General features: G+C 30.7%; 3 protein-coding genes across 3 annotated transcripts; all 3 read right to left on the bottom strand.

Annotated features, from left to right (window-relative positions):
• Positions 1-317: 317 nt before the first annotated feature.
• Positions 318-913, bottom strand: LOC108906417 (NADH dehydrogenase [ubiquinone] 1 subunit C2). The gene is made up of 3 exons (XM_018709653.1): positions 691-913; positions 488-631; positions 318-417 (listed from the first exon to the last, which is right to left on the bottom strand). Exons 1-3 carry the CDS (start codon positions 896-898, stop codon positions 368-370), a joined length of 402 nt encoding a protein of 133 aa, XP_018565169.1. The 5' UTR covers positions 899-913; the 3' UTR covers positions 318-367.
• A 730-nt stretch (positions 914-1643) lies between these two features.
• Positions 1644-5806, bottom strand: LOC108906409 (retinol dehydrogenase 11-like). The gene is made up of 6 exons (XM_018709643.1): positions 4926-5806; positions 3592-3699; positions 3368-3541; positions 2946-3156; positions 2572-2773; positions 1644-2517 (listed from the first exon to the last, which is right to left on the bottom strand). Exons 1-6 carry the CDS (start codon positions 5098-5100, stop codon positions 2323-2325), a joined length of 1065 nt encoding a protein of 354 aa, XP_018565159.1. The 5' UTR covers positions 5101-5806; the 3' UTR covers positions 1644-2322.
• Positions 5807-7703: 1897 nt separating this feature from the next.
• On the bottom strand, positions 7704-10388 carry LOC108906426 (probable asparagine--tRNA ligase, mitochondrial). Its single transcript, XM_018709663.1, has 3 exons — positions 10203-10388; positions 8306-9331; positions 7704-7985 (listed from the first exon to the last, which is right to left on the bottom strand). The coding sequence occupies exons 1-3, from the start codon at positions 10329-10331 to the stop codon at positions 7722-7724; spliced, it is 1419 nt and encodes a 472-aa protein (XP_018565179.1). The 5' UTR covers positions 10332-10388; the 3' UTR covers positions 7704-7721.
• Positions 10389-11555: the final 1167 nt, after the last annotated feature.

The raw sequence follows: 11555 nt of genomic DNA, 5'->3' as shown, positions 1-11555 counted from the left end.
TATGTATTTTCGCCCACTATTAATAAACAGTGCATAAATATTTTATATATTTTTTTTCAATCACTATCTCTGATATTACGATGTTATTGGTTAGGTACAAAGAATGGAAAACTCGATACATACTTCACCTTCATTAATTAAAACACTCCAAACATTAATAGCGTCTTATAGACAAACCACAATTGTAAAATAATAAAACTTATTTTTAGTTTCACCTTTTTCTTCAAGATCCATCTATATTGTAGAAACTTAAATATAGTTAAAACTAGTTTCAGTCCTACCTACCATTAATGTAATGATTAGTAACCCACAAAACGGAAAATTCTAAATAATTTATTAACAAAATACATTCTACAATAATTACAGTTTAACGAATGGGTACCCAAGGTTCGAGGATATCAGCAATTTTCCTTCGTTCTGAAATTTTAAATTGGGTTAGATGTGGGATAGTTTGACATGTAAATTAATCAACGACGCGAATTCTTACCGTAAGGCGGAAAATCCTCTGGATGCAACTGAATGTAATGCCTCAAAACGGCATCTTTATCAGCAAAATATTGATTTCTGTAATCATCAATGATTTTTCCTAATGCAGCACCTACACCGGCTGCTATAAAGTGTTTCTGAATTCCTGAAATTTAATAAGAAATATTATATAATTTGTAACAATTCAAAATAATTATACATTACCGCTAAAGTATGGTCTTCTGCTGGCCCAGTTTCCAAATATAACACTCACAAAACCTACAGTGGCACACATAGAAGGAGCCCATATTTGAGATAGAAGTGGGGCTTCCCTATGTCCTTCAAATAATCCCAGTGGAGTTGTTGCAATTTTGGGGCCAGTCGCCATTTCTAGCTCGTTTATTATGAATTCTGACATTTCATCATTTGACATTTTGACAATCTTGACTTTGACATTCCTATAACAGTTTCGTTTGTGCATGGTGCATGGTCGCTTTCGATTTGATTTCGATTTTCAATTGATGCGGAACTTACAGAACATGGAGACTTCTCCCTGTTACAGAATTTCGACTGTGGTGACATAGAACAGAGATAAATGTGGTACCCCACCTCCAATCTTTATGTATGTATTAGAGATGGGTAAAACCTCAGAGTAATAAGTAAAGTAGTATGAGGGTAAAACGACTTTTTTCTGAGATTCGTATCATACGACTCCATTAAGAATGGGGATTGGGGAGTCGTACTGAAAGATTCGTACGTTTCGTATCGCTACTCGTGGGCTGTACAAGTGCGTGATACATCGTGTCACTGATACAAAATACAAATACGAATAATACGAAACGCAAGCATACGCTAACTGGTTTAAATTATCAATAAAAATAAATGTACGTATGTAAGGTTCAAAATTCATTGTTTGGAATCAAAAGCGATTACCGACTGTTGGAAATTGTTGCTAATAAATTAGGAACAAAGCGTTTATCTCTTTCACGACGGTAAGTTCGAAATAATTTTTTTTTTCAGGCAAAACAGAAACGTCTGCTTATAAGCTACACTATTTCGTAAAGCTGGTTGAGGTACTATCATTTTAAAACTGGTACGTGTTTGGGATAGGTATATGGAAGGTGTCGCTCTCAGTTAATTTAAAATATAAATAGTCTACAACAATGAAAGCTTATTACTTTGATCATAAACAAGGCTTTGACAGTTTACTTTATTTTTTATTAATATTTACATATAGAGGTACTAATCCTAGAGTATTTTAGGATACACTTACATTGGAATTATGCACTACAAAAATAAGTACTAAAATGAAAAATACGTTGTATCTCTAGTAAAATACAGTTCAACATTTCATCTGGCCGGTGAATGTGTTATGTAGCTTAGCGCCAAAGTGCAGGAGAGTCCCGCGGATTTCATGATTTCGTTTCGTCTTTACTTACCCAAGAGTTAAATAAATCCATCATTATGAATAATTATGTTTTAATGCAGGTAATATGTCAACGGTTTTATACCCATTTTCGCTTATTTTTTTGATTGTACTTTAGTTGTAGTTCTTCTAACTTTGTATTTGTAGTCTCTCACATTTCTGCATCTCACCGGCCTGATGAAATTGGTCGACGTATACTTTTATTTGCGCAGTACTAATAAAAGTGGAAAAAATATAAAAGTGCTACTAATGATAGTTTTTGTCAGTCTTAAATATTTTATAACAATTTTTTTATGTGATAATAGAAAAGATAAGTAAACAGCTTGTTTGCTGAAAGTTTGAAATAAAAAGGAAATCTTTCAAGTAGACCTTATAAAAGAAATAATTGGCAACATTAATTGCTTATTTGTTGGAAACTGTACTGGTACTACCTATTTCCCTACAATAAAATTTTGGATATTTAACAATACGTTGGAAAACTCAAATAACTTTTTCTGCAATAAAATCGAATCAGCCAATTTACTTGTAGGACAAACTTGACAGTTCATAATGTAAGTCCCCCCATTTCCTTCTAATTCCTTGGAAAGACAAGCGTGGACTACTGAAGTAGCTCCATCTTCGGGACTCTAAAAAGAATTATTTTTTCTTTAATATATTCTAAATTATATTGCCTTTTTTACCTTAAAAAATAGAGCAGGCACCCAAGGGGCAATATTTTTCAATGTTGTGCCATCAAATAATTCAGTATTAACAATTCCAGGATGAACTGAATGAACTTGCACATATATTTTTTCGTCTTTGAGATGTTTATCTAAATACTTGGTAAAAAGAATTTGCGCTAGCTTAGATTGTGCATATGCCTCGCCTTCAATATACCTCCTTCTGAAAAAAGGGGAACAATGTTTTTAGACTTGCTGTAATCATTGGATTAAAATTTTTGAAGTTATATGTTTATTTATTAAGAGTTTAATGACCAGCCACAATAGAAATTAATTTCAGATGAAAGTTAATGAAAAAAATGAAAATGTGATGAAATAATAAGTTCTGGAAATACCTTTTACTAATATCCTCAATTTTAAAATCTCCTAAAACCCTGTGTGCACAGGATGTAACATTTACGATTCTAGACTTCGATTCCTCTTCTCCTGCAGCTATTAATTCCGGTAGAAGAAGATGCGAAAGAAGAAAATGCCCCAAATAATTTGTTGCAAATTGTGATTCGAACCCATCTTTTGTTTCGATATATGGCCCAAACATTATACCAGCTAAAAATCATACTGATTGTCTAGATGCATATAAAAAGTAGGTAATTAAATAAATAAGTATTGTTACAAAAAATAGAAAAAACATTTTGCTTTACTTTGCAACTCTGCAACTGTAACAAAAATGTTTGTAACTTCATATGCATGTAGCTTAAGACCTTTGGGATATATTTCTAATTGGGAAATCTTCCTAACTCCCTATATGAGTGCTTACCATTATTAATTAAATAATTTATTTTGGGGTGCTTTTCTTTAACAACTGCAGCAAATTTTTTTACTGAATCCATTACACTGATATCCAAATTGTAAACGTCAAGTTTTCCCGTAGTAATATCATTTTCTTTAAAAACATTAACCAATGCTTCTCCTTGTGCAGTATTTCTACAACCTGAAATTTAAGATAAGAAAAAATATTTTAAAAAAATATATAATTTATACCTAGAATGACTGTCATATCGCATTTTAAAAGCATTTTTATAACTTCCAGACCTATCCCTCTTGTTCCTCCAGAAATTACAGCAATTTTTTCAGGTTTGGGAGATAATTCTGAAAATATATATTATTTAATTTGAATATTTATAAGTAACATTTAGATTTTATTATTATTATTATTTCATTTCTCATTTAATAAAACGTAAATATTTATGTAATTTGGGCATAATAAGGATGCATTGATCCTACAAGTGAGACTGATAATATAAAAAAAATGTCTCCTATATAAAACATATTTTATTTTAGTATCTTCAACAACATTATTTTAAAGTTGCAATATGTTTTATCATTAGGCGAAGAAAAAATATCACCACATATACGAGTCAAGGGTCAAGCCAGGTTTTATCGAAGTATTGTTATTTTTTCTTTTAATGAGTGCAATTATTTTTCTCAGTAATGTATTCGTTGCAAAAATAACCTACATTATTTAAATAAACAAGATAAAAAACTTCACATGTATAGAGCGTAACACAACATGTAAAAATGGAGAAGCATTTTTCTCACCCAAATTTAAGAATAATTCCTTATTTATGCACATTGGCCCTTGAAGCTATCACTTTTATATACGAGGTGTATATCAGAAAAATTTCAAGCATATTATGAACATTTCTTAGTTTATCTAAAAGCAAGTTTCATTTCATTGAAGTATTTTTTAAAATCTGTAATTTTGTAATACCCATTTTTACAAGTGATTTAAATTTTTTTTTTTATGAAAAGTTACATATGTGTTAATTATTCGGATTATTCATTGCATCAAGTATTTATTTTATTTTTACTACAGCCCAAAAAATTATATAAATGACTTTTACAACACGACATATTTGGTGTTATCCCCCTCTCTCTTTCAAAAACGATCTCCCCGCACCTTCTACTACCCTGCTCGCATACATAATGTCAAAAAACAGTTTTAATAGTATTTGCCTATTAATAAATGAAGCAAAAATTAAGAAATTTATTTTTATCATATTCAAATTTCGGCTACATCAAAAATTAGTTTCAGTGAAATATTTTTAAAAGTGAACTAAAAAAATTTATTAGTATGACCCATTAGCTTCCGGACATCCTGTATAGTATACATCATACATTTTTAATTTTATCTACCTAAAAGTACCAAATGAAATAGATCATTAGAAAATAAATCGAAACAATATTTTCGTGCAGGTGTCTTAAATATATCTTTTTTTGCCGACAGTTTTCAAGTTAAAAATTCAACCTTCGTTCTTTTGGAACCTTATTTTAAAGTAGATAAGTATATATATTTAATCGTAAATTTAACTTACCCATTTTATTTTGCTTCTTCATTATAAAATCTTGACACATAGATCTGGTGCCCTCAATCTGATAAAGAAATTCATATTTCGCTTCCGACAATATTAAACTAAGTGGTTTTTTGGATCTGACCACGGCAATAACGGTTACCACTACGATTGCTGAAAACCCTATTATAACCAGCATTTTGTTATTTTGCGGTAAGAACCGTGAAACTAAAAATTCGTTTAAAAATATTGCGAGATGCGTTTACTTCGATGATGGGTTGAGAATGTAAATAAATATAAGTAACCGTATTCTACAGCTTTCTCCTGACCGTCTTATTCTCTGCCCCGCTAGGTACTAAATTCTATATAATTGCCTGTTCGTTTAAACAAAACAACAGTGCTGTATATAAATAATAATAAACTAAAGGTCTTATTGTTTCAAAACAGTAACTTAACAACTGTTTTGCTATTTGTTTGCCCTTTCTATATGTTTAATTAGTCGAGTTTAATAATTAACATTAACTAGGTACTAAAAATATTCATTTTCGAGATAAAGAGCAGCTAATAAATTGTTATGGCCTACTTTTAATTGTTACGTATCTAGGGCATTCCAAATTTTTTATGATCAAAAGAAAATCAACTGTGTGCAGTACCACACACTTAAAAATATAAACTCTTTTTTTATGTTTCTATGGGCGTGGCTAATTTGCTCGAGGTTGTAAGAGGACACAAACCATTTTCTGTCTCCCGAATCTTATATTTTCAAAGGAAACTGTTATAGTTATTTATTATCTACTACCACTGATTTTTTAAATAAAGTGGGATAGTAAACAAACGTAAGTAAAAATTACTGCAACTACGTCGTGTCCATTACATGATGTGCTTAATTTTAAGCAGAGACAACCTGGGTTAGTGGGTTGTCTCTGTTTTAGGTTAAGTTTAGATATTTTCGATTGAACGTTATGGTTTGGTACACCTGTACCAAACACCTGTTAGTCACCAAAACACAGTTTATTTATACAACTACCGAAACCGAAGTTAAAATCACAAGTTTCGAGCAAATGATCCGCTCGAAGCGCTATCAATTATTTACCCGAGACTCAAAAATTTGTCGGAAAATGATTATTATTTATAAACAATACTGTATTATTATTAATGTACAAATTATAAACAGAGAACACTATTCTCTGTTATAAACACAAATGAAAACTACACCTCAAAATTTGTGGGCAAGTGTCAGCTCTTTGACTGATAGCGTAGTTTATAAAATCAAAAGACCCCAAGGGTTCTTTTGTGTAAAAAATCCTTGAATGATCCTGGAATCAAGGGAGCTAAAATGACCAACTGTATTGGCTAATAGCAATTCGGCGTTTCCATCATTCTTGTCGCTACCTAATGGCAAATACTAAAATTATCACAAAACAAGTAATGTTTTATTGTTTTGTTTATAGCTTTGGGAATAATCGCCTTACAAGGTAAAGAGAGAGATAGCCGCTATGAAGGTACAAGCTGTTTTTCTCTTACCGAACATGATTGGCTCACGCCTGATCCCATGTGATAAGAACAGCCAATAACTTTCCGCAAGAAAGAGAGAGATAGCAATTGGCTTCATAGCAGCTATCTTTCTCTTTGCTTTGTAACGCACCTTCGTTCCAGTAGTATATGCTCTAAGGTTTACAGAATAAGTTTATGGAGACGCTTTTTATATACAAGGTGTCCTGTTCATTTTTCAAAAAATCTTGTATCCAAATTCCTTATGGGAAAATAATGGGGGTAGTTCATGTAACACGCCCTGTTTTCGAGATACAGTGTGTTGAAGTTGTTACTATCCAAATGGTTTTTCTTGCCTTTAAATCGGCTAAAGATAAAAATGTCAAAATTTGTACACGAGTAAACATCAAGAATAATGTGCAAACTGTTTCTTTCTGAAAAATAGTGTCGCCGATACAAGTAATTGAAGGGGTACAATTGCAAAAAAAATATGTTAAAAGTAAATATTTATTACATTTCTAAATGGTTCTGTAAACTCTAAAGCATATCTGGATACTACAAAAAAAGGTATACTTGTCGAAATTCGGTAGCACGTACCATTTTCGATTTTCCATGATGAACTTGCGCACAAGTTTTTTGAAACATGAACGGGACACCTGTATATATTTTTCTGGGGAAATTGGACAATACTCAATAAATTACTGTTTCATTTTTTGTTATATTTGGTACATTTCCAAAATTAGGTCAAAGAAAACTTTACTACATTAGAATGAAAATTATGTATAAAATGTTGCTTCGGAAAATTCAGTGATAGCATAGTACAATTATATTGTTCCGCAAAAAAAAGGAAATTATATCCAAATTATTTTAAAGTAAATGGAATATATACAAAATACTGTTTACTGTTGTGTTCAAATTTTAGGAACATAAAGTAAACATGATTCTATTGGTAGGTCAATATTTGTGTTTACCTCAATAACACATCACCTCTAAAATACCTGAAAATAATAAACTTCATATTCAATTTGAAATTCTGAATATTTAACCAATACATTTTTATTTGTTTTAAATAATTCATAGACCACGAGACAATTGTGGCGCCCTCCTCAAGGTCGTGGTAATTTTATTTCTCAATAATCTATGCCAAAAATATCCATAAAATATGTAATACAGACATCCGTCTACTTATACATGACCTTTCAATGTTCAAGATGCAATTCCGGACATCTATTATTGCTGAATATTGATGTTTTTATTTTTCGGGATTTTTTTTTTTTTGGATAATTACTGGTTCAATAATAAATAAAAAAATAAAAGGAAATTTTTAATTTATAAATTGCAGTTATGTGGCCACCTTGGGAAAGGTAGGGTATCCTTAATGTTATTTATTCCTAAAAGAAATAACAGGTATCTTTCAAAACCTAATCCGAATCCTCCAGTGGGAACACCTCCAAATTTCCTCAAGTCTAAATACCAATCCAATTTTGCTCCAGCTTCAGGTAGTTTTTCTTTTAATTTGTTATAGTCATTTTCACGTAAGCTTCCTCCAACTATTTCCCCAACTCCTGGAGCCAGTAAATCCAGTGCAGCCACCTGAAATTTAAAATTAAATAAACTGCGACCACGGTGCAAAGTAACAACAACGTTAGATAAGAAGTAGTTCTATAGAGAAGAAATTAAGAAAAGTAACGTTTTCTTGACTCTATTTAATGATTTTAATAAAATACACCCATTTTTTGCAATACCTGCAGATTTTTGTAGAAAATTGGTTGCAATCTTATCTGTAGTCCGGCAATCGCTGCAATCTGTTTAAAACAGGCTGCGGTGGGACATGTAATTCTTAGATAGCAATTATTTGATATTTATTTGAATGACGGTTTATGGGATTTGTTGAAAATAGAAGGGTTACATACCTTTTCATTATCACCTTCACATTCTCTCATATAGAACGGTTTGATAGCTTTAGGCCAGTTAATTATAAAAGTGGGAATATCACCGCAGTAATGAACTAAAAATATTTCGTGTTCCTTTGATATGCCGCTCTGTTCATAAAATTCATCTTTAAATTTTTGCCTATTATTTCTTAATATATCTACAGCTTCGTCATAATCCAGCACAGCAAAGTTTTTGTTTACCCACGACATATCCACGGTTTTTTCACGACAGACTTGAATATCACTCTCACATGTTTCTAACAGTGTTTTTGTTACATTTTTCATGAACTCTTCTATTATTACCATAACATCTTCTATTTTATCAAGAAATGCAACTTCTGCTTCGAGCATATAAAATTCAGATAAATGCAGTCTAGACCTAGAGTTTTCTGCTCTAAAAGTAGGCCCTAACGTATAAACTTTACTTAATCCATGAGCTGCGGCTTCTAAATGTAATTGCCCAGAAACTGATAAAAAAACTTTTTTATCAAAAAATGCTTCTTCTAATAGTGTTTCCTCTTTCGCCATCTGCTTTAACAAGTTCACGTTATCAGGAATGGCTTTAAATACCTCTCCAGCACCCTCACAGTCATTACACGTCAAAACTGGAGTATGTATATATACGTAACCCCTAGAATTGAAATAGTTATTTATAGCCAATACTGCCTCACTTCTAACTCTTAGCAAAGACGAAAATATTTTAGTTCTTGGCCTGAGGTGCGGATATTGCCTAGTGTAGTCAGGCGAATAATGTTTTTTTGGCGCGATAGGATAGCCATCGGCAACTGAACAAGGGCCTATGATGTTAATATTTTCAGTGGATAACTCAATTTGCCCTTTTGGAGAGAAATGTAGTATACCATCAGCAGATATAGACGATCCAGTACTTAAACCTTTGGGAACACATTTATGAGGTATTAATATTTGCAATTTTTTTTCAGTTGAGCCATCATTTAGATCTATAAAAACATTTTCTTTTTGTTTTCGTATAGCCTTCACCCATCCCTGAAAACATAAATTTTTGTTTAAATGTAAGACCTATGAAATTAATAACTATATGCTGACATTTATTAAATTTTTGCTATACATACCTACCCCATTATGTAATTCTGAATTAATTTATTTCCATACCATCTCATTTTTTATTCCCCTTTTTATTGTACTGTTTTTTTTTTTATATAACCAAGGCTAGTGATATTTGCCATTTTTCATGTTAAGATCTGAAAAATAATTTCAAAAATTATTGTTAGAATTGCGTTTAAAAATGAGACAAAAATGAGAAAATGTCAGTTTGTTATTATTATTTCAGAAATAGCAATATATATTTTTTCTTTTTCATATTTTTCTTATAAGGTGCATATACCATTCAAATAACAAAAAATACAACACTTCTTATTTGGACAATTTAAAAAAGTGAATAAAAAATGAAACAATATTTATTTTTAAGTGATACATTTTTTTAATTTATTTTAAGGATCAAACCATACATTTTGCAGTAAAAGATGAACATGTCATTTTTATGAGTGAACAATTCACGAATGAAAACAAGTATTTTATCTCGAAATGGACATGCTACTCAAATATAAATCTAGATACAATTCAGTCATAACTATGCCCATACATTCCTTTTAAAAAACATTGTATATCCTGGTAAAAAGCACATTTTATTAAAAAAAAATTAACTATATTAATTCTCATGAATTAACAGTAAAGGAACAGGCATTTCATTTATGTGGTACCTATATTGTGATGATATACATATGAGAGATATATTAAGGTACTACTGTAATTTTGTTAATTAATTATAAATACTTGTACAATTTCAATATTTCGATAAATGATATACTTATTATTACACTATAAAAATATCAACTACCTTAACTGAAATCTTTTCTCCGGCATTAGGAAGCTTCAGAATGTTTATAACACTTGTAGTTTTTGTGCTACAGTTTCTTTTAAAATGGTGTTTTATGTAATTAGAATAATTCTTACAATATCTTATCATTTTATTTTACTACACTATCTAAAATATCATTACAAATTACACATAACCCTGCTTTTCCTTCAGCAATATTTGTCTATCTGTCAATCACAATTCACAAAACATATTCATTCAAGGAGGAGTGTGCCTCTAAACTGACTCGAGTGCAAGTTCGAGTAAGTTCTATCTCATAGCGTGCACAAAACTTTAGAGTAAAAGCACACTAAGAACTAATTTCATTACATTTCTAATTTCTATTACAAATTTGAAATGTAGCATAGAGCAATGAAAATGAGTGAATAAATCGCTTCAGCAGAGACAACGTTTCAGTATCTAAATGTGATCACACGCTTGGAATGAATATCCACAAAAACTGATTGTCGTTCTAAAAAATATTTATATAAAAGTTTTGTTTTCTTTTTGTGAGGTGCATTGATATCATTTTGACAGTGTTCGTGGTAACAATGAATGCAAATTGAATGTTTGCTTTCGCATATTTATACAGGGGAACGTATAATTTAATATTGCAAATTAACTCGGACGGAATACGAGTTATCAAATAGAATGCTGAGATATTGGGAATAACGAGTTGTCACGACGTACCATGTGAAGGGATTAATATATTGTGGTACTTATTGTAAAAACTGATATTTATTTATGATTATATGAAGAATGTTATACGACTGTCATCAACTATCAGTTGACGTCGTGTGTTCAGATTTGATACGAAACCACTATTCAATTTTAATAAGTCGTACGACTTCCATATGATTATTTTTTTATATACAGGGTGTCTTAAAATTTTTACATAAACAAATGTCATAGAACGTAAAAGTACCACTATGCGATCTGCTGTAATTTTTTTTGAAGTCATCTTTGTAAAATCATTAGGTATTTTTTAATGGAAAATTTGACAACGTGGATTAATTTTATAATATCCACATTTCAAATTTTATTAATTTATGGTTAATTTTGGTATGAAATTTGAAGTTTAAAATTGTAACTTTTAAAACTATTAAAACCTTTCAAGACATATTAAATTTTTTAACACTAGCGAAAACGCAACATATGAAAAAATTATAGAGAGAGCTGTTAATTAATGAAACTTGACATACGAAGATTTTAGGTGTGAATTAAATCATATTCTTTCACGAAGTAGTATAACAGGAAGCGTGTTGGTGCCATCATTATGGCATAATTCATTAAGACACTCTGTATGTATGTATATACACCCTGTATATATATTCA

The sequence above is a fragment of the Anoplophora glabripennis genome, unplaced genomic scaffold, assembly GCF_000390285.2.
Source record: "Anoplophora glabripennis isolate ALB-LARVAE unplaced genomic scaffold, Agla_2.0 scaffold47, whole genome shotgun sequence".
Lineage (NCBI taxonomy): Eukaryota > Metazoa > Arthropoda > Insecta > Coleoptera > Cerambycidae > Anoplophora > Anoplophora glabripennis.
This window is presented reverse-complemented; position numbering and strand designations above follow the sequence as displayed.